At 40.5% G+C, this 22647-nt stretch overlaps 1 protein-coding gene across 6 annotated transcripts in view; it reads right to left on the bottom strand.

Annotated features, from left to right (window-relative positions):
• TUT7 (terminal uridylyl transferase 7) overlaps window positions 1–22647 on the bottom strand; it is a 61683-nt gene that overhangs the window by 22608 nt on the left and 16428 nt on the right. For 5 of the 6 annotated variants that reach the window (XM_077749474.1, XM_077749476.1, XM_077749471.1 and 2 more), the window contains exons 11-22: window positions 17867–18019; window positions 14657–14837; window positions 12202–13280; window positions 11660–11810; window positions 10369–10455; window positions 9688–9788; window positions 7988–8045; window positions 3306–3409; window positions 2588–2677; window positions 2102–2215; window positions 1851–1928; window positions 999–1176 (exon numbers count right to left, since the gene is read on the bottom strand). In XM_077749474.1, coding sequence (XP_077605600.1) covers window positions 999–1176; window positions 1851–1928; window positions 2102–2215; window positions 2588–2677; window positions 3306–3409; window positions 7988–8045; window positions 9688–9788; window positions 10369–10455; window positions 11660–11810; window positions 12202–13280; window positions 14657–14837; window positions 17867–18019 — 2374 coding nt within the window. The remainder of the gene's footprint in view (window positions 1–998; window positions 1177–1850; window positions 1929–2101; window positions 2216–2587; window positions 2678–3305; window positions 3410–7987; window positions 8046–9687; window positions 9789–10368; window positions 10456–11659; window positions 11811–12201; window positions 13281–14656; window positions 14838–17866; window positions 18020–22647) is intronic. The other variant, XM_077749475.1, reaches the window with a different exon arrangement.

Genomic DNA, 22647 nt, shown 5'->3' on the forward strand with positions numbered 1-22647 from the left:
AAAAAAATATATGGCCTATGGATCCTTGCATTCAATGGAAGAAAAGGCTTCAGCATGGGTGAAAGAAATCCCAAAGTTTATATATAATTACTTCTAAGTAACCTCCTTCATCAATAAACAGCAAATAAGGATCTTGAAAATTCACTTAGTGTCCACTTTTCAAACCTTCAATTTGCAAGGTGTTAAAAACCCCACACACTCTTTTTTTTTTAAGTTTATTATTTATTTTGGGAGAGAAAAAAAGAGAGAGAGAGGGAATGCACAGCAGGGTAGGAACAAAGAGAGAGAGAGAGAGAGAGAGAGAGAGAGAATCCCAAGCAGGCTCTGAGCTATCAGCACAGAGCCCGATACAGGGCTCAAACTCAAAAACTGTGAGATCATGACCCAAGCTGAAATCAGGAGTCAAGTACCTAATCAACTAAGCCACCCAGGCACCCCAAAAGTCCCACTCTTTTAAAGCTGCCTTATCTCTATTGCAAACATATTCTCCAGTAAGTGTTCAACAAAAGTCAAAGATGTGTCACAGTCAAAAGACTTCTGAGGTGGTGAGAGGCCCCACAGGAGGACACCAGTTACTTAAAAATAAGTCATTTTTTTTTTTTTAATGCTTATTTATTTTTGAGAGAGAGAGAGAGAAGGAGACAGAGCTGAGCAGGGGAGGGGCAGAGTGAGACAGGGACACAGAATCTGAAACATGCTCCAAGCTCTGAGCTGTCAGCACAGAGCCCGACACGGGGCTTAAACTCACAAGCCATGAGATCATGACCTGAGCTGAAGTCGGGTGCCCAACTGACGGAGCCACCCAGCGCTCCTTAAAGTTAACTCTTCATGAAGGAAACAGACAAGCCTGCTGATGCGGACTGTAACAGAATGGCAGTGCAGCACATCCCAGCTGGTGGCCCCCTGCCATCTTGAAGAGCTCTGCAGGAATGAAGAACAAGGCCCTCCTAATTCAAACTCTATATTCTATTCCGTTTTGAGTTTCATTTTATTTGTACCTTCAATGACAATGTATTTTGAAGTCCATTGTTTCTTAAAAGTTGTAAGCAGACTTTTTCTCCTGATGCTAATAACATGTTCTTTAAAATCAAATTCCTCTGTGTAGAATCGAAGAAGTCCCAACCATAGCTGCCCAACAGATTCTGTATTTTTCCCATATTCTGGCCAATAGGTGGGCTAGAAATAGAAGAGAACAAGAGATATCATGCTCTATAGTAAAATGTTAATATCTATCTTCATTTGTATCTCAGGGAGTAAGTTTGGACTTATTTTAATTAACTGGAACTTAAATACATAAAAATATAATTATGAAACTTTTCCTTCACATTTTAAAATACCATTTACATGAATTTATTAATTTCTACCCTGTAACTTAGACACAGGGAGAGCTCAGAGTTTTAAATGTCAAACCCCAGAGTGCATGTTTGTGGAAGAATCTGGAAGTACATTTTAAGAGCCTTGATGATGCCTGGGTTATTAGATCTTTGAACTCAGTCTTTCCAAACGGTTTGTAGAAAGCCACTTAGCAATATTTGTTCACCTGGAATAAAGCTACACAGCCATTTGGAATTAACAGGCATTAAAGAAATCCTACACACAGTCCCTGGAAACTCACAGTCCCTGGAAACTCACCTAACTTAATAAAAATGTTTTCATTTTAATAAAATAAAATTTTATTAAAATGAAAACATTTTCAACTTCAAAGAAAATATCTGTATGTGCTATTTTACTATCATAATATAAATAAATATAACAAGTGATAATATAGTTGTTGACCATTACACCATAGCATAGTACAGCTAACTTTTATCAAGGATGTAAAAAAAAATCTTTACTCTTAAAATACGTACCAGTTCATCTATTTGATCAAAAAAATAAATATTCCAGCCATCAACAAATATTTCAGGTTTCTTTTCACCTTTGTATATCTGAAATTAATTTTTAAACTATTAGTATGGATTACAAATTTAATGCATTGATACAAAAACTTGTAGGAAAATAGTTACAAATTTAACTACAGAACCACAGAATATTAGAGAAGGAAGAGGGCTCAAAGATCACCCAGTTTTACAGATGAGAAACACAATTTTTTTACTAATACCTCTTGAAGGACAGGAATGACTGGTGGATTCCTCTGCTGGAGGAAATATAGCACCATGAGCGTGTATGCGTATGACGATAAGCTTCCTCTAGAAGCATCACCAATATCACACATCTAGAGGGAAGGAAAACGAGGAACAGATCACCAAAGTCTCCTACTAAATTTGCTGCTTTCTGTGATCACTGAAAGTAACGTGCTTCTACAGGGCATTAACATAAAAGTTACATTTTCAAATGCTAAAATGTGCCAACCAAACAAGATCAACTGAAAGGATGTCAAAAACAAAAATCCCCAACCATCAGTCTCAGATGGTCATATGTAAAACTTAAGACGACAAAATTTTAGCTTGCCACGGTAGGGTTCCTAAAGTAGTTAAAGGAAGCATTTAACATGGCTGTGGTTCTTTAAAAAATACAGACTTGTTTTCAACTAGGTTTGAAGATGCAATGAAATCTCCTAATGAATCACAACAGGAAGCCTACTCACCTTTGTAAATACTTTCATGGTATAGCATAAATATTTCACTCTGGGATCAATGGCTGAATAAGCAAATAAGAGCCTTGTGTTATGAAGGGCCTGTTAAAAGGAAAATTGTAAGTTACCAAACAGAAGAAAAAAATTTTAACTGGAATATTCTGAAAAGGTTTACAGTGTAATTCACTTTAGATTGAAGACATTTAGGCTGAAACTACTATTTTTCCCCAAAGATGAACTTCATTAACTTACTATATAATAAGAATTATAAATGACATCTGAGCTCATGACTTCCATGTTAATATGTCCCCAGTCTGAACATTCCCAGAAATAAGGGCTATTGAAATAATCCCGTCTAAGTAGATGAAAGGATCCCCCACTTCACCCTCGCTTTATTTAAACTGAATGCTTGTAGTGTTCCGAAAAGGTCCAGAAAGCCCTGCAGGAAGCCAAGTGTGAGACGAAAGACACATACACAATCCAAGATTAAAATAAAATTCAAGTCAAACAGAAAGCACCTGCCCCTCTGACCTCATTTTAAATAAATACTAACTTAACTCTGTTATGCCGCTCGCTAGTCTCAGAATACTGCCAGGCAAATGGCAAGCACTCCTAATGAAAATAACGAATAAGATCAAAGGAATGGCTTAATTTTACTTGATACTTTGTAAACTAAGAGTCATTCATTCCCCTTCATTTCCGTAAAGAAAAGGCCTGGAGAAAATCTTACCAGTGTGTTATACAAACTGATGTCCACCTCCAGACCACTTCTCAAATGGAAGAACTTTACAATTGGCACCTTTGCTGTTGTAATAGGCAAGATGTTTCTAAGACCTAGGTTGGAAATAAGAAGTATTGTTAAATACAGCAGCTGGGGCCATAAGCAGTTCTTATGTTAATGTCTCAAAATAAGATGATGTAAACTGAAATCTGGCTAGGTTCACTGCAGTCACTAGGACTACTCGATTCTGTTATTAAACATCTGGAAAGACTCTTCTAGCAAAGTTTGTATTTGTTAAACACCTCAATATCTGAAGTACAAGGATGAATGAGGCAGCCACTGTCCTCCAGGAACTCACTGGATCATGTGCATGTGTATAGGGCTGTCAGTCTGATAAACACCAGAACAGAAGAAAATACTAGAGTCTAGACTATGCGAGCTCTACCTATTCTCTCCACATGACTGTATCTAATACAGAGAAAAGCCTACAGGGTAATCATCTGAATCCTCAAAACAAAAGTTACGCATCATGGAGTTAAAAGACAGTTAAAAGAATGGAAATCAACTTCAACAGGAGAGGAGAAAATTACTGAGCTAAGCTTTGAAGAAGGAGGGCAACAGGTAAAAACAGAGGCAGCTGAGGGGATTTAGCAGGCCAGGAAAAGCACTTATGGACAGGGCAAATGCCTAAAGCAGAAAGGCATGTTCGAGAACTTCCATGGGATTGTGAAGGCTATTGAGTCAACTTGAGGGAAAAGGAATGAGTGACAGGAGATGAGGGCAGAAACCAGGAAGGGCCCAAATAGAGAACATATATCTTACTAAGAATTATCCTTAGAGGCAAATAGATACCAATGAACTGTGTAAGTTGGGAAGAATCACTGACCATATCTATTTGGACAATGGCCCTTGCAATGGACAGATTGGAGGCAACCAGAATCCAGGCAGGGTGACCATTATAAAAAATAAAAAATGATCTGGGCCTGAACTATCATGGTGCCATGGGGATGCAGAGAAGCAGCAGGACATGCTTGAGAGCAGGTGTGTACCTGGATGGGCTGTGGAAGTGGAGGCAGGGGTGGAGGGGATGAGCGAGAAGGAAGGGCTATTAAGAGAAAAAGGTACTGGTTCCTGAGTGCCTAGAACCCTCCACAAACACTACCTCTTAAGACTATTCACCTTCACCCAACAAATGGGAAGACAGAGCCCCAGAGAAATTAACTTGCTTAGGAATACGCAGCGAGTGGGGAAATTAGGTGGCTCAGTTGGTTAAGGATCCAACTCTTGATTTCAGCTCAGGTCATGATCTCAGGGTTCATGAAATCAAGTTCTGAGTCAGGCTGACAGCATGGAGCCTGCTTGGGATTCTCGCTCTCTCTCACTCTCTGCCCCTCCCCCACTCACCATTTGGTCTCTCAAAATAAATAAATAAACATTTAAAAAAAAAAAAGGAATATGCAGCTAGTAAGCTGTGAAGCTGAGATTCACACATGGGTGTGACCAACTCCAAACTTCTACTGAACCTATTCTAGGACAAATAAATGATCACTTCACCCATTTTGAGGAGTCCAAAGATGTCAATGTCAATGACTAAGAAAGTAGATTCAGAAGGAAGGGCAGGTACTGGAGGATGCAGCAGAAGGAAGGCAGTAAAGAGAGAGAGGAGCTCATTCTGAGACAAAGTTTCCGTCCTGAATTTTTTCTCAGAAAGGTAAATGACAATATCTAGAGGGCAAATACATAGTGAACCAGAGCTCAGGGGAAAAGTATGTAGATGACAGAAGAAATTACAGAAGAAAACATATACTGAGTACTTGGCATATGCTAGATGCTGTACTTAAATGTACTACACCTTTCTTAATCTTAAATCCCATCATTGCTCTTCTATTTTGTGATCATTGTATCTTCCCTGCCAGGTAAGTATTTGCTCTTCTACTTTGAAGATGAGGAACGGAGCACTTACATTGAGGCTGAGTGTCTTTCTAGGAACACACGGCCAACAAGTGGGGAGCCAAGATCTAAAACCAGAGAATCTGATTCCAGAACCCCCACCAACTACTCTGCTACACTGCCTCTAAATTAGATAGCCTTTTACTCCGTCTCCTTTCCATTTCAGAATTTAACACTGTTGCCCATTACCAGCCTGTCTTCTAGGATTTATCCACAGTAGATCATCCTGGTTCTTGTCAGTCCAGTGACTCCTTTTCGGCTCCTTTCTTAATTTCCACCCAAAGAAATTAAGGCCTAGTCCTTAACTTCTCTCAAATGATCCCTTGGAATTCTGTCTTATTCTTGGTATCTCTCTCTTCAAGGATTTCACTGTTTTCTTTTTTTCTTCAGTCCTGACAACTCCATATTTCTAATTGCTTGCTGGACTTCTCACTCTTACAGATTATACCTTCATGGCAAACTAAACACCTCCACAAGGTTATCTCTGTGAACATTCCCATTTCCCAAGTACCCAGACATAGCTTGAACCCTTATTTCTTATTTGTAGATACCAAATCTGGGAAATCTCCCCTTCGGAATCTCTCCTATCCTTTTTGTTTTAGGACCATTAGCACCTGGTTACGGCAGTTACCTTCTGCCTGAATTCACTTAAGATTATACCTGCCCTGGGAGACTCTACCCTTACACAGTCATACTAACCACCTGAAACTCCCCTCTAAATGTACTGATATTTCCACTGTCCTCCAAAATACACTACAGCAATGCTCACACTCAGGCACATGCCCTGATAGGAATGACTTCTCTTTCTATCCTTTTTCATTTGTATTCATTGTTCCCTGAGACCAGAACCCATCTCTTACATGAATCTCACCTGTGCGACTCTTTCCCAGAATCTCTCTCCTCAGAACTTAACGAAATACTTATTGTAGCTTCTGACTCATTCTGAAGAATGAATACTACCTTACATTGTTACATGGTCTGTAAGATTACTTTCCTGTTTTTAAGATCTGAAAGCTGTCCAAGGAAAAGATTTCTGTAGACTTACTTTTATTTTTCCACCATCCCTAAGTGGCCAGTACAGTGCTGAGCACGTAGTAGGCACCCAATAAGGTAGTTGAGGAGACTTAGATTTTGGGGCACCTGGGTGGCTCAGTTGGTTTAGTATCTGACTCTTAATTTCAGCTGAGGTCATGATCTCATGATTTGGGAGTTCGAGCTCCGTGTTGGGCTCTGTGCTGACAGTGTGGAATCTGCTTGGGATTCTGTCTCCTTCTCTCTCTGCCCCTCTCCCACTCATGCTCTCTTTCAAAATAAAATAAACATAAAAAAAAAAAAAGCTTTACATTTAAAAAGAAAAAAGATTTTATTTTTAAGTAATCTCTACAAATTTATAACGTCTCAAACTTAAAACCCTGAGATCAAGAGTTATATGCTCTACCCCTAAAAATGACCTGTTTTTAACAATGGCTCATTCTTAAGAAGTGTATACTGCTATATTTAGGTGAAAGAAACATGATGTCTGCAGTTTAATCTCAAATGGTACAGAAGAAAATTGTGAGCAAGGAAGAGACAGAATGATAAATCCAATGTGGTAAAATGTTACCAACTGGTGGATCTGAATGAAGGATATAAAGAGTTTTTTATACGATTTTCGCTGCTTTAAGTTTCAAATTATTTCAAAATGAAAAGTCAAAACCTAGCTCAGTACTAAATAATAACTGTAGCAATTTAGCAATTTAGTTTCTTTGCATAATCTTAAAAATAATTTAAAAATCTCATAATCTTTCGAGGTAAAATTCCTAAGTGAAGGGAATGCTTATTTTCAATGACCAAAAACAATGATATCAATGCATGTTACAAAAAAAGAAAAAAGTACTGATGTTCCAGCTTAACTTTTAAAGGGAATAAACCAAAATTGAGATTATCTTGTTACTGAAGTAACATAGTATCCTTTTTATTTAAACTCCTGGATATAAAAAATATAAAACAAAAAGGGGAGAGAGCACTCACGGTGTATGTTTGTATGTCTATGTGTTAACTCATGATGTGTTAACTGCCCATGATGCTAACTTAAGTCTACTCTTGGCTGAGATAAAAGAAAGCTTTCGATAGACATCATAGATGTTAAGTTTCGTGAGGGTAGGACCATACCTTGTTCACCTTCATTCCCAGCTCCTACCACAGAAATTTGCTGAACCACATTTTAAAAAAAGATTCTAGCATCCAAAGCTGTCCATGACAGCAAAAGGATATGTTAATGACATGTCAGCACCATGCCCTATGTATATAGTATCTATACATTTTACAGCTTTCTCAATTTATTGATGGCAAGAGATCAAGTAAAGTTAAATGACTTGTTCAGGGTCACATACAGATGTCGAGCAGCACAGCTGCAAAGACAATCTATAACCTACAGTGCATTCCATGTGCTTCACGCCGTTGTCAGCAGCCCCTACATTTTAGGTGATACAACGTCAATAAGGCAAAACAATTTCCAAAATTTCTTGCCTGTATAGTATATGCTTTGCTTTGAAATAAAACTGAGCCAGGCAACAATATGCACACAAATGATCACCGAATCCCTCAGTCTTTCATGCAAAAAAGTTTTTTAAAGACACCAATATTGCACACATGCTACAGATGAGCTACTATACTGTTTCATTGGCATCAATGAATTCTAAGGATGCACAACACTAATTAAAAAGACAAAAAATATTTTTGGAAAAAGTCTGTAGAGGTACCTGAATGTTTTTTGAGGACTCTTGCCAATTCTTCAATAGTTCTTACGCAGTCCAACCCCTGCAACAAAAATGGCACATACTGAATCGAAAATAGAAGAAAGGTTCCTAACCTGGTTACAGATAGTTTCCACCACCTTTAGAAATAATGATAATAATTTCAGCCTACTCTATACAGATTTTTTTCCCATTTAGGCAAGCCTTGGTCAGGATTCATAGGAAATACCCTGAAGGTATAGAAGGCCCCCATAGCCCTCACTTACTAATTGTTTCTGGAGGTACAACAAAGGCTTAAATCAGAGCAGCTGGAGAAGTCTGAACCATGAGGACCTCCATTTTCCCCTCTCTGTAACCATGTTACTCAGAAGGATCCTCTGTGCCAGAATAAATAAGAGGGAGCTTCTGTGCCCTGTCTTGTTCAGTGGACTTTCACTGTATTTCAATTACAGGAACTGTGGTGGAAAGTAATGAAGCTCAGATGCTCTCTCTATAGCACAAGGCAAACTTCTGTGTCATACACAAATCAAAGTCATACAGCAAATACCAATGTTTCAAATAAACCAGACGTAAAAACAGTGGGCTGGCCTTTTACAACCTAAGCCCTTTAAATGGCTATACACATCCCAGAACATATTTGGAATCTTGAGAAATGCCGTTAAAGCTAGTTTATAAGCCATGTAAAAGTTTAATATTGATGACATGTAATAAGGTAATTCGACATACTGGACACAATCTTGCTTATCCTGTTGACTCACCAAACTAGGGTAGGTAACTTTTGGCTATTTTCCCCAAATCAGATACATCCTCAAAAGACAAAGACTTGAAAACAAGTAAAGGCATAAAAAGATCTTGAGTGACAACAGCATCACTCTGGATATACAGCGTTTGGACTATTGTTAGAGATAAAAAAAGAAAAGGGACTTAGTACTTCTTAGACTTTATACCTTTATGCAGTATTTCATACTTGTCAAGGGGCTGCAAACCTTTTCTGCTTTGTAAACCATATGACCCTGTTGCAAGTACTCAACTCTGTAGTTATCCAGCGAAAGCAGAAGCCGTAACCGCGTCACAAGTGAAGAGGTGTTCTAATGAAACTATACTGACAAAACATGCCCATGGCTGGATTTAGCTGTGGGCCCTAGTCTGTGGTCTCCTGACAGGTGTGATCCAAGCTGATGTGCACACAATCTCCAGGGGCAAGAGGAACAGAAATGATCCTTTTCATTTTAAGGGTTATCAACCAAAGACCACATGTTTCAGAACTCATGAAACCAAGTGTGTCTTGAACCTAGGTCTCTGAACTGGAAGTTTAGAGCTCTTATCATCGTATCCCATTTGCCTGCCTGCTAAAGAAGTCTCAGAAAACCACAGTGCCTGCCTCAACACTTCTCAACAAGTCTTATGTGGGGTGTGTGTGGCAAAGTCAGCCTCTGGGCTACACCAGGAGGACCCTGGGGGAGGTGGTTTAGCTTTGTCGCCTTCCCATGGGTCACTTCCAAAGCCACATTGTACTGTAGGTGGAAAATACAAGCTCCTCACGTTTACCTCTAAGCTTCTTAAGTATCCGACCAGAGAGACTGTGCCAAATGGCATGCTCCATATGGTATGCTCTGATAAATGTGGAAAATACTGAGCTGTACTGTCAGTCAGGAGTGTGAAATCACACTGCCGCAGCAAATTTGAATTTTATGTGGTCACCGTACCTCAGCAGTCTCAAGCCCGTTAATTGTCATGCAGACGTCGAGGTCACTCTGTTTGAACCCAAATCCATTTTTAGAGGAGCCAAACAAGCTCAATTTAGTTCCTGTTGGGGATAGATGAAAAGTGATACCTAATTACCTGGGTACATTTAATATTCTGATCAAAAAGGCCCTCGCATGAATCAAAAATATCCAGCTGTTAAATATCCTATATCAATCTGATTATAATGTTATACTTATGACAAACTACTTTCTCTCAAAATTTACTTTAAACAAATACAATGTGTATATGGTGTGAAAGATTACCAAGTGCCACTTTCTTCTTAAACTGCAAGGACATTTCAAGGAAAACCTGGATCATAACAATATATTTAGCAATGTAAGCTTACTGCTTTCTAAATATTCACTTTTGGAGGTGCAAACTTTGACTTCGAACATTATACGAAATAAAATTCCACTAGTGGTGTCTGCTAACAGAGATTCCACAGTGCTGCTGTCCTCTCCGTCAGTAAAGCCACAGACCAAAGACCATCTGAAGTATGTCACAAAGTAACCAAAGCCCTGTCCCCACTGTCCCTGCAATATTACTTTCTCATTCCCAAAGTTAACGTGCTTATAGCACATGTACTCATTCCAAAGGAAGGTCACACATCCTTCTTTTCTTAAAGGTAAAAAGTTATTTACCTGGAAACTCCTGTCTTATGAAACTTTCTAGATTTTGCCGAATATGTTCACGAGCCTGATCTTCCAAAATGGATGGAGAAAAATCCTCTGTGTAAAACAGAAAACATTCAGAAACAAAGGTTGTTCACATTCTTGGGTGGGGGGGGCATATCACACTTTTTATAAAACAAAATCTGACAAGTTTAAAAGAAAGCCTTAAATTTCGAGTCTCTTCTCGGTAGACAGCATTAGTAATATAAAATAGAAGATGTCTTTCTTTGAAAATCTGCGTCCAGGAACTGTTCCTGAAATATAAGCAGATCTGCACAGTGGTTTTACTACTAGGTTTCAGAGACCCCAGGAGTCTAGAAAGGTGGTCTTCAGAAGGAACTCTCCCAAAGTGTAAACACAACCTTCATGAGCATGTGCATATGTTTCTAAGGGGAACCTAGTCTTCCTTTCATAACTTATAACTTCCAGAAAGGTTTACAGAAGACTGACCCCCTGGCTAGGAACAAGTATCTTCTGGCACTTACACTCAGGATGGAGCACTGTGATGCATCACGTTCTTCCTCTACTCCAAACAGTCGCCTGCCTCTCCTTCAAATGTTTTTCCTTTGTGGAACGTTAACCCTCACTATGCCAATGCTTCCTCAAACTGTTGTTCCTCAAAGGGCTGTTAGGGAGCTATTACTTAGTGGTAATTAAAATGTATATCATACTCAAATTTTGGAAATGTTGCAATAAAGAGTTAAACAGGTTTTTTACTAGACCATTTCTCAGAAGCCATTATTATGCTAATATGCCCTGTAAATCTCTTGGCCCTGCCCCCCGCACCCTGCATGAGGGTAGACTCATTCCCTACTTGACCTGTGGAGCACTTCTTGTCATGAATTACTATTTTATTTAAGTAGGCTTCAAGCCCAGTGCAGGCCTTGAACTCACAACCCTGAGATCATGACCTGAGCTCAGATCAAGAGTCCGATGCTTAATTGAATGAACAACCCAGGCACCAGTTGTCATTAAATACCATTAACTGCTTAGAAAAACAGTTCGAGGAACACCAGTTGGGAATGCTAGTGCTCCAACGGCAAGACTTAAAAGATTCTCCCTCTCTCCCTGTTTTTCCTAAAACAATTATTTACTGCGCATCTCAGCCAGAATAGGCATTACATACAGAGCTCTGTGGACACGGGAGAATGGGACAGACCTGGTCCCAGGGATGAAGCTAACAGGTTAGGGAGTCAGAGGACTCCTGGGGCAGATGCCAATGCGACATTCTGACACACAAAAAGAAGTGCTAAGAACTTACTGTAACACTGGATGCAAACTTGATCTAAGATGTTTGAAAATTTGGGTGTCAGTGGCGGCAAAGGTTCCAGCTGAATTCTTTTGAAGTCTTCAGGACAGTCCTTCTTGAGATGACCTTCTCGTTTGCATAAACTGCACACCACTGTAGGAGACTACAGGAAGGTGGGAAAGCAAACCAAGACTTCATTTACAACTCTATTTGCCAAATAAAAAAGTCCTGAGTCATTTTCTCAAAAGCCCCACAGCCTACTCTTGACATTCCAAAGGAACAAAAATAACGTGCAGCCACTCCAAACCATTTGTAACAGGGACATCTTATGGAATACTCAGGAGTAAAAGGCAGTTATTTCCACTCCCAAAGGCATTCTCTGTCGCCTATGCAAATTCCCAAGGGTCTAAGGAGGGCAGGAGATGGACTGGTTGTCCCAGAATGGAAGACCAACTCCTGACTACCACCCGGACAGGGCAGAGCTCTGTTCCAGTGCATGAAATTTAAAATGACATGCATTAACATCTTTTAGTTCTGGGAGTGGCACCGATTACCTTGCCTTTGGTGAAGGTGAGTTTACTAAATTCATAGAAGAAATCAGACTGATCCGCAGTGCAACTTTCCTCACACGCATTTTCTTTAAGGCTGATTTTATTGAATCCCACTAGGAGAGCCCCGTCCACATGTTTTCCACCTTCTTTCAGGTCTTTATACTTAGCAGACCCGCCTAACTCATCCTCCTCAGACAGGGCATCCTCATCCCCTGATCCTGTGTACGGATTTTCTAACTCATCTTCATTTGCCAAGTCATCCTCATCTTCCCTCCGGGGAATGGACAGCCTGGGTTCTTCATCATCCTCCTCTTCCTCTTCCTCTTCCTCCTCCTCCTCATCGGAATGAATGATCCCTGATGTATGACCCTGTCTCGAAGGCGCAAAGTGGCTTGGAGCATCTTCCAGCTCATCAGTACCTTCTACGCCTTCTTCATCAACATCAGCCTTGTCCTCTGAAGTGATGAATCCATCACACTCTTTGGCTGTAGGATTGTGGACGTCTTCTACATACAAAGTGCCATCTGTCTCCTTATTTTGTGTGCTTCCATGGAGGATGAGCTCTCCATGCCTGCTACTGCTTAGCTCTTGATCATCAGCAGTCAAAGGATGCTTGCCCTCACTCCCAGCTTTACTTCCTGCTTCTCGATGGTGTGCTTTAACCTGCTCACCACCATCACAACCAGCCCCTGTCCTGACACAGTCTGAGTTTTCCAGGTGAACGCTGACATGCGCATGCCCCTTTTCCTCTGTTGGGGGGCTTCCAAAGCTTTCAGCAGTCTCTTTAAGTGGCTGTAACTGGCAGGCGTTTGCACCTGAACTGGCAGCACCTGGTTCTTGAGCCAAACCTGAGCTTTTGGGTTCATCATCTTTTGCTTGTGCACCCGCGTCATGCTTTGCTACTTCTTTAGAATGTTCGGAAATGCGTGTGACAGTACTCGGAGGCTTCGGAAGGCTGGATTTTGTAATTTTGTGTGGAAGAGCAAAATACTTATATGTTGTCCTTAAACAATGAAGTATATATTCAAACACAGGCTGATTATTTAGAGTCCTTGCCACATTTCTTTTAACAGAATAGGGATCTGTAACGAAAAACAAAAAAATCCACCACTTCATACATTTCTATTTCACATTCATACATTTCTATCTTACGTTTTAAAAATCAGCCTGCTGTAAATAAGAAGACAAACACTACTAGAATTTAGCATGAATCTCGTATGCTTTTTACAAAACTGGGGATGGGATGTGGTTTAAGAACAAAAAGAAATGTTTTCTTAAACATCTGCTCTATGAAGAGAACCCATTCTGCTAAGAACCAGGACCCCTTCCCTATTTTGTTCTGTGACTGTGGAGGTAAAAAAAGTGTCATCAGTGTGGCTCTTGTGCCCTGGGGAAGTGAGGTCTTCCCGCCAGGCTCTGCTGAGTGCTCTGCCTCCCCACTCAGCCAGGCCCTGTGGTGTATAGAGCTTACCTCCACTCTTCTGCCCCAGGAAGCCCCATCACTGAACTGGCTGGACTGAATTCAGGGGCGAGAGGGAGGCACGAGGAGGAGACACCACTTCTCTCAATCTTTTCTCCTCCCCTAGAACTCCAGCAGGTTAGGCAATTGGCCAGAAGAGCTGAGCCAGAGAAACTGCAGGGGAGGGTTTAAAAATGTGAGATCCCCATGACTGCACACAGAATTTATGCAAAATGCAAATTGCAAAAAACAAAAAACAAAAAACCCTCTTATGCAATATAAAAGCTTGAAAAAAATCAAGCAAAAATACGACAATTCCATTTAGGAGGTTCTTTAAGTTATCTGAAGGAGGAGAATTAAAATTTTCTAGAGGGGTTTCAACCTCCTGATTTTGCAAATCTGAGAAGAGCTCATCTATTTAATGTAATCTACAGAGCACATCAACAACTCATACAATGGTTTTAGTTAAATGAGCCTTCACTAGAAAAAGTGTTTTCGTAAGTTCCAAATGCTACTGTAGACATTCCAAAAATAACCAGCCTTTCGCTATGAAGAGGGATCCAACCAAGAACTATTTTGCATGAGAAAAAGTATTTTCTCATCTTAAACATCTAAACAACATCAACAATCCATGAAAGAGCTGAATCTAAAAATCCAGCAATGAGAACAGTAGAGAGGAATGGAGGATTCACATATCACCAGGGAAAAACTTTATACGTTCAAGTTGGTAAGCAATTTACAAAGAAAGTGAGGACTCAGCCAGCCACTGTTTAGCTATTTTTTTAACCAAGACATTTTATTACAGTGCATAAAAAGCCCAGAATGAATAGTCTAGTCCCTCAGAATGACCACGGTAACACGTGCCAGAATCTGTTTATTCTGCTGTTGGGGTCAGGCCTAAGTTACACATGGGAGCTGAAAGGAGAATGAAATACAAAGCATGCGGTTAGACTGGTACCTTAAAAGGAAAGGGAATTAAAGAGAAACATTCTGAGATACCTTCAATGGCAATCCGCTTTTTGGGCCAATCCTTGGATTCACGAGACACTGATTCTTTGACACGAATACTTATCACTAAATCAGCCAAATTAAATTCTAAAGCATAGAATCGAAGCATTTCCACCCAGAGCTGCCCAACAGGTACTGACGGCTGGTGCTTGGAATCAAATATTAATGATACCTAGGAACAGCAGAGAGAAAACACATGGGTTAGTTCCTAGGTGAGCACAATCTGAGAAACTTGAGATCATTCAAGCAAATTACAAAAAAAAATCCGAAAAACCGTAGCAAACATAGGGTTGTGACAATCCATCTGGGTAAACTGCATCTAGGTTCTATTTTGTTTGTAGCAAAGAGTACACTCCTGGGATGAGAACAGGTTAAAATCTAACCATCATCATAGGGGCAGATGGGCACTGGTAGGTAAGCAGGTGGCACTCCTAATCTTGAGGCCTTACTGACAGCTGGAGTGAACTGTGCATGGTTTGCTGTTCTCAGCCCAGAGCTCTCCCTGATGCTGCCGCTGGAGGGAACCTTTACACTCATGCACACCAAAATGGGCAGCCACTAAGGGTGTGGAGCAAAAAACAACACTCCTTTCCTCTGCTGTAAGAAGCTATGCCAGTGACAACTGATTTTCAAGTTAAACAACTTTTTGTCTTTTTCAAAGTTTATTTAAGTAATCTCTATGCCCAACATGGGGCTTGAACTCATGACCCCAAGATCAAGAGTTGAATACTCTTACGAATGAGCCAGCCAGGGGCACCAAAGTCAAATAACTGTTGATTTCAGAAATTGATGCCAGTTTTATATTTACAGACTCTCAACAAATTGGAACGTACTGTGATGGAATGTACTGGAAGGCGCATGGGACCTAGAATAGAAAAAAAAAAAGAGTCCAAATAATGACTCTGCCATTTCTCTCTTAACTGCTCCCTGACTTAGTGTCTTCACTCTCAGCTGGCATGACAGCACAGCAGCTAAAACTGCCTTTGCCACAGGACTTTTATGTTTGAAATCCAATTCTGCCGTATACTGGCTGTGTAGGAGCCTGGTCAAGCTATGCGGTCTAAGCCTCAGTTTCCTCATCTGAACAATGGGAATTATAGTACCCACCTCAGAGGGTTGTTGGGAGGACTGAGTGAGAGAATGTCTGTAAAGAGCTTAGCACAGTGCCTGGCACACATGTTCAAAAAATGGTCGCTATCATTATCTGCAGAGTAGGGACGGTACCACCTACAACACAGGACAGTTATGAGGATTAAATGAGAGACAAGGGAAAGAATCTGGCACATTCGGTTGCTCTCTGTATACTTTCACTTAGGTATAGGTTTTTTAAATACAAGGAATCCACTTATCATTGAAACGTGATGTCACAACCATAAGGTGCTCTTGAGAGGTAATCTAGTTCAACTCCCAGATGTTAGGAGAGAAACCGGAAGCCCAGAGTTGACGTGACGTGACTTGTCAAAGGTCCCGCTGCTTATCAGTGGCAGCACTAACAGTGTCTTGATCCCAGGACAGGGCTCTTTCACCACACCATACAATCAATCTGACCCTGTCTAGCTCTCCATTTCTGAAGTAGCAGCATGATTAATATCTCCAAACAGCACAAAAATGTAAAGATCAAGTATATACTTGGGCTTACAGCAATAGCTTTTACTTCTGAGGTATACGAATTTGTCTCCCATCGCACTTCATTTTCATGAGGTTCAAAACAAGTATTGTATGGTATTTTATTAGCCACTAAATCCTGACCACAGACATTTTGTCAAATAAGATCAAATCATCGGGTAGATTTACAAAGCAGAACTGGCTGAATATGGAAGTTGTCTGTGTTCAAACACTATAGTTGACGACACACAAAAAAACTGCTAGAAATTAAAAGCCTCATTAAATTTCACATCTTTATCTATAAGCTTTATTTAGCATTACTAAGGGCTTTTAAGCCTCTCACCAAGATGACTTGATGATACTGTAACATGGAACTGAAGAGACCTTTGACACGTCTACACTAGTACTTAAGCTGTTTCTCATTATTGTTTTTATTCTTTTAAAGTAGGGAACACTTTCTTTTCCAAAAAAGAGAGAGAGAGAGAAAGAGAGAGAGAGAGAGAGAGAGAGAGAGAGAGAGAGAGAGAGAGAAAGAAAGAAAGAAAGAAAGAAAGAAAGAAAGAAAGAAAGGCAGGCAGCTAACATTTACTGCATGCTTATCACATGCGTGGCACTGAGTTAAGCATTCCAGGAGTCAATGACTCTCTGAGAGGGTACCAATATCATTTCCAAATTTAGGTGAGGAAACTGGGGCACAGGAAGATTAAGTCACTTGCCCAAGGACACACAGCTAGGAAGTGAGAGAGCTGGGGTACAAATTCGCATATTCTGGCTTCATACCCTACATTCTTAACCGCTACTGGAACCCCAAATAGGACACAGAAAAAAAAGTGGGGGTGTTATGGTGGTGGCTGAGGTTAACTGGCACAGCCTCCCTTCTCTCTCCAGTGCTCAAGGATTCTAGAAAACACAAGTGGAGAGTCTATGATTCACCACCATCTCCTCATTTTAGGCATAGAACAGAGGAGTGACATGACTTGTTTGTGTACAGCTAGGATGAGAATCCCGGTCTCAGAAGTATTTTGTGGGCATTGCTGCCACTGCATCTCACGAGGAAAGGTATGGGGTCAGGGACTCTCCACCAATTTGGGGCAGATTCTTATTAGTTCTAGTATAATTACATTGCTCAGATTTTTGTTTGAAATTTAAATGGCAATTCTTTCCTTGTGCATACATTTCCCTGCCAACTCCTAATGGTGTGGACGAGAACATGAAAATACATATACCAAATACTTATTCACTGTGATTTTAGTACCTTTGAGGTTAATGAACTTTTTATATATTTAAAACTCACAGTATCATCAAAGACATAAGTTCTTTGAGGATAGACAGGGATTAAACTTTGAATTCTCAGTATCCTTCACACTGAGAAACTACACTAAAAAAACTACATAAATAACAGGAGCTGATGACCTGCATTTTACCTTTTGTCATTATTTGTCTGTTTGAAGAACTGGACAGACTAGGAAATAAAACATGCACGAAACAGTTAAGATAGTTGAGGACAGACAGGAGGACTAATTAAGTCACAGAGTCCACAGTGAACAATGAAATCAAATAGAAATTGCACAATTAAAAATGAGAGAGAGAACACACCTGTCCCCTCTTAACAGGCACTTCTGTTGGTGCCTCATGTTTTGCTGTTTCTGGATCTCCGGCGGTACTGTCAGTGTACTCCCAGACCACGGCATCTTCCTGAACATCTTTAAGGTTGAAATTCCCTAGTTTGTTCAACGAGAACCCTTCAATCTAGGAAAAATTAGATACATACTATTATTATAAGGTAGAAAGGATTTTGTATCAACCAGAGCCATATTAATCCTGGAAGAAATTAAAACACACTTATAGCTCACTGAAAATAGAAAAGGGGGGCGCCTGGGTGGCTCTGTCAGTTAAGCATCGACTTTGGGGGCGCCTGGGTGGCTTACTCGGTTAAGCGTCCGACTTTCGCTGAGGTCATGATCTCGCGGTTTGTGGGTTCAAGCCCCGTGTCGGGCTCTGTGCTGACTGCCAGCTCAGAGCCTGGAGCCTGTTTCAGAGTCTGTGACTCCCTCTCTCTCTGACCCTCCCCTGCTCACGCTATCTCTCTCTCTCTCCTAGAAATAAATAAAAACATTAAAAAAAAAAAAAAGCATCCGACTTTGGCTCAGGTCATGATCTCACAGTTCATGAGTTCAAGCCCCGTGTCGGGCTCTGTGCTGACAGTTCAGGGCCTGGCACCTGCTTCAGATTCTGTGTCTCCCTCTCTCTCTGCCCCTCCCCAGCTTGCACTCTGTCTCTCTCTCAAAACTAAACATTAAAAAAAAAAAAAGAAAATAGAAAAGGTATTGTTTCTGGAATACCTCCAAGACGTCTGTTAATTTGAAAATACTTTTAAAGTAAAAGCAAGGTTTTAATTGGCAAAAGAAATGGTGATTCTGTGAAATAATTTTGTAGTGAACAGTCTAGGAGAAGGTAACATGGCTTAGGCCTAGAGCCACGAGTTCTGGAGTGAAACTGCCTGGCCCCAACCTCAGATTCCTCACAGAGCTGTGAGACCTTCAGTCAGTGCTCGCTTTCTCCCTGTCACAGGTTTCTGTAAACAGGACACAGTAGAACTTCCTTCATGGGACAGTTGTGACATGAAATAACGCACATAAGTCACTGACACAGGCCACGGCACACAGTGAATACTCAACCAAAGAAACTGTTTCTATTGATGCTGTTGGGATGCAAATGGCTAAAGAAAACAGTTTGGGCTTTAAAGTTCCAAGAAATTTGGAGCAAAGTTGAACAGCTTTCTTTATTGTAAAGTGGGACTGATCATAGCCTCTAAACAGGTGAACGTAGGGGGCACCTAGGTAGTTAAGCAACCGACTCTTGATTTCAGCTCAGGTCATGATCTCACAGCTCGTGGGTTTAAGCCCTGCATCCGGCTCTGTGCTGACAGCTCAAAGCCTGGAGCCCGCTTCAGATTCTGTATCTCCCTCGCTCTCTGCCCTTCCCCAGCTCTCTCTCTCTCATAAACAGATAAATGTTAAAAACATTTTTTTAAAAATATCATTAATTTTGGAAAATTATCCAGTGATTATTATCCTAAATTATTTCTTCAGTTCCTTTCTCTTTCTTCTCCTTCAGATACTCCCATAAATATATATTACAAGTCATGGTAATTGTCCTGAAGTTCTTAGATATTCTTTTCTGGTTTTTTGTTTTTGTTTTTTCATTTTGCTTTTCAGTTTGGGAAGTTTCTACTGAATGAAGCGCCCTGATTCTTTCTCCCTGTGTCGAAGCTACTGATGAATCCATCAAAGGCATTCTTTATTTGTTACACATTTTATTTCTAGTATTTCCTTTTGATTCTTAGAGCTTCCATTTCTTAACTTCTATTATCCATCTGTTCTTGCATATTGTCCATTTTTTTCTGTTCGAGCCCTTGGCATTTTAATCTAAGTTGTTTTAATCTACTGGCTTGATAATTCCAGTGCTTGCTCTGCCTCTTTAAACTATGTTTTTTGCCTTTTTAGTATGACTTGCAATTTTTTTGTTGAAAGCTGGATATGTGTACTGGGTAAAAGGAATGGAGATAAGCCTTTAGTGTGAAGGTTTGGGGTTTTTTGGGAATGTTTATTTATTTATTTTGAGACAGAGAGAATCCTAATTAGGCTCCATGCTCTCAGTGCAGAGCTCGATCCCACAACCTAAGCCGAAATCAAGAGTCAGACACCCGACTGAGCTGCCCAAGCGCCCCAAGTGTGAGGTTTTCTTTTACTAGGAGTTAGGCTATTTGTTCGTTGTAGCTGCAGATGTCAAGAAGATAAAACTTCATCTAGTGTCCTTGTTTTTGTCTCCCCTGTTGTCTTTGGGTTTCCTAACAGATCTCTTCTGAAATGAGGTATTTCTATTCTAATCCCATTTTATCCAGGAGCCCTAATGTGGTAGTAAGGTGTGGGGGGAGGGGAAGCATTCTATAATCCTAAAATCAAGTTCCATCTTTTAGTGAGCCTGTGGCCTTGAGCTGTGACCTTGACAAAGTACTTTTCAATTCCCCACCCCCGAGGTAAGACAGGAAAACTCAGAAAAGGAGCTGGAGTTAGGTACTTTTCTTTCCTCTAGGTCAGTTAAGACCTGGTTAAAAAAAGGTTCCTTTGAAGGTAAGCCTGTTTAGAAGAACACAATGCTCTGGGCATACTTTAAAATTGCAACTTTTTCTCTCACCCTGCCAAAAGCACAAGGGGAGACTTTTTCTTGGATCTTCACCCTGAGAACCTGGTGGGGGTTCCTGGAGGTAAACCTGTGAAATTGCTGGCGGTCCCCTAAGACTGGGGCCCCCTGTTATTTTTCACATTCAAGCTTGTCCAAACTGAGCCTCTACAACCATAGTCTAAGCCCTCCTACCCTAGTATTGGCTCCATTCCTAGGCTTCTGCTCTGACAAGTTATAATTTGCTATATTTGCCTGTCTCTCCAATTTTTGGGGCAATGGTTTTCCCTGTGACCTCAATTCTCTGATGGATCTAAGAAGAGTTGTTGATTTTCACTCCACCCCCCCCTTTTTCTGAGGACAGAGTAATGACATCCGAGTCCCTTAATATGACAGACTGGACTGGTTCAGGGGTTAGAGATGTGGTGATTTTATATACAGAAATAAGGGTTCCACTTCCACTATTTTTCCCTTCTGGGTACTTCCCTTTGTCTGGTGGCCCTAATTCCTCTGGCCAGAAAGAGGACTAGTTTTTCTAGCAGAGTTCCCTTTAGCGGTAAAGCCACAGAAAAACAGAACCTCGCTCTGTGTTGGCCACTTGCTCCGAGGTCTGACGTCTCTCCAAGGTCAGCTTGCACCTGTTCAGTCTCCAGAGCCTTCACATTGTTGTTTCTTTGCATTTGTTGAGAATTTATAGCTGTTATTGATATACGGATCACTCAGGAGTTTGTGCCTCCATTTCATAAGCAGATCTTCTATTGAGAGAGACGAGGACTACATTTGTCCTCCTACTTTGTTTTAGGGGCTTTACATTTATGATCTCATTTCAGAATTTTTCAGATAAGGACTCTGAGGCTCAGAGAAAATAAATTGCTGGAGGTCACAGGGACATGTGTAAGGGACAAGAGCTGGAAGAATCGCAGGGCTATCAAACTTTAAACTATTCTCCTTTGCACTACATTACCTGGCATTCTTCCTGTGTAAATGACTGTTTGCTAAAGGCAAAGTCTATATAATCCAAAACAAGGCAGATTTCAAACATGATTTACTCGGAGACTAGTAGGTATTACTGTAGGGGATAAAAGATGCCTAGCAGACAGGGTTAAACCTATTCATCAGTCATTATTCAATATCATTTCAACTGTTCGTCAAACCAAGGTCTAACAACAATATATGGAAGTAAGAAGTCAGTGAGGACAGCCTCTAACGTGGAAGAGGTCTGCATAGGTTGGGAGAGAATGGCTCAAGAATTTCTGAAGAGACAGATTAGGGCACAGAGGCAGGATTTTCTCAACTTCTTGACAGAGAATTTTGTCTTATTCATCTATGCATTCCTTATGAAAAACATACACAGTGCTTTAAAGATTGTGAAGAAATGAACAGTTTAGATACTTTTATCCACAGTTTTGAAATCATCAATGGATTTTCTACAGAAATAACGATGTAAAATTTCTGGCACCAATAAGAGACTGAATTTAATTTCTTTTCCTTCACTTGCTTTATATTTCTGACTACAACTCTAGCAGAAGCTTCTAGCATTGGTAAGAACTACCACTGATGATTAGTTTAAAAATCGAAAACTGCAGATCATTTTGGTTCAGGCAGTAGACTGTGCCTTACCTGATCCACATAATTCAATTCACGTTTGACTACCACATACCTATTTCTCGCATTAAATCTTAAATGAACAAATGGTATAATCACAATCAAATTCAGTGTCACCTTAGAGAATTTCCAGTATTACTGCCTAGGATGTAATACACTGGCCATAGAAAAGGGTATATTCATACTACTGTACTCTTAAGTAAATCCCGAGGAGAATCCGCTTACCAGAAGAGAAACATCCTTTTTCCTGTATCCTCGCATCAGTGACAGAGAACTTTACTCAAAGGTGACTAGGACCCAAGAAAAGTCACCTCTCACTAAGACAAAAGTGAGTATGGAACCCATACAAGGTGCTCTCGAGAGTCTAAATGGCTTGGTTCCATCCTAAAGTCTTGTCTCTCTTGGATTAACATGAGAGGAGAATTTCAGAGACCTTCACAGACTCCCCTCCGGGTCTGATGGAAAAGGTTCTTTATCAGATAAGGGGTCACTCTGTTCTCTCTTTGCTCCCCCACGAGAGCAGTCTTGCAGACACCTGCTAGGGCTCTACATCCTCTCAGATCAGGACGAGCACAGAGAGGGCCCTTCAG

This window comes from Crocuta crocuta, unplaced genomic scaffold, assembly GCF_008692635.1.
Source record: "Crocuta crocuta isolate KB4526 unplaced genomic scaffold, BGI_CrCroc_1.0 scaffold99, whole genome shotgun sequence".
Classification (NCBI taxonomy): domain Eukaryota; kingdom Metazoa; phylum Chordata; class Mammalia; order Carnivora; family Hyaenidae; genus Crocuta; species Crocuta crocuta.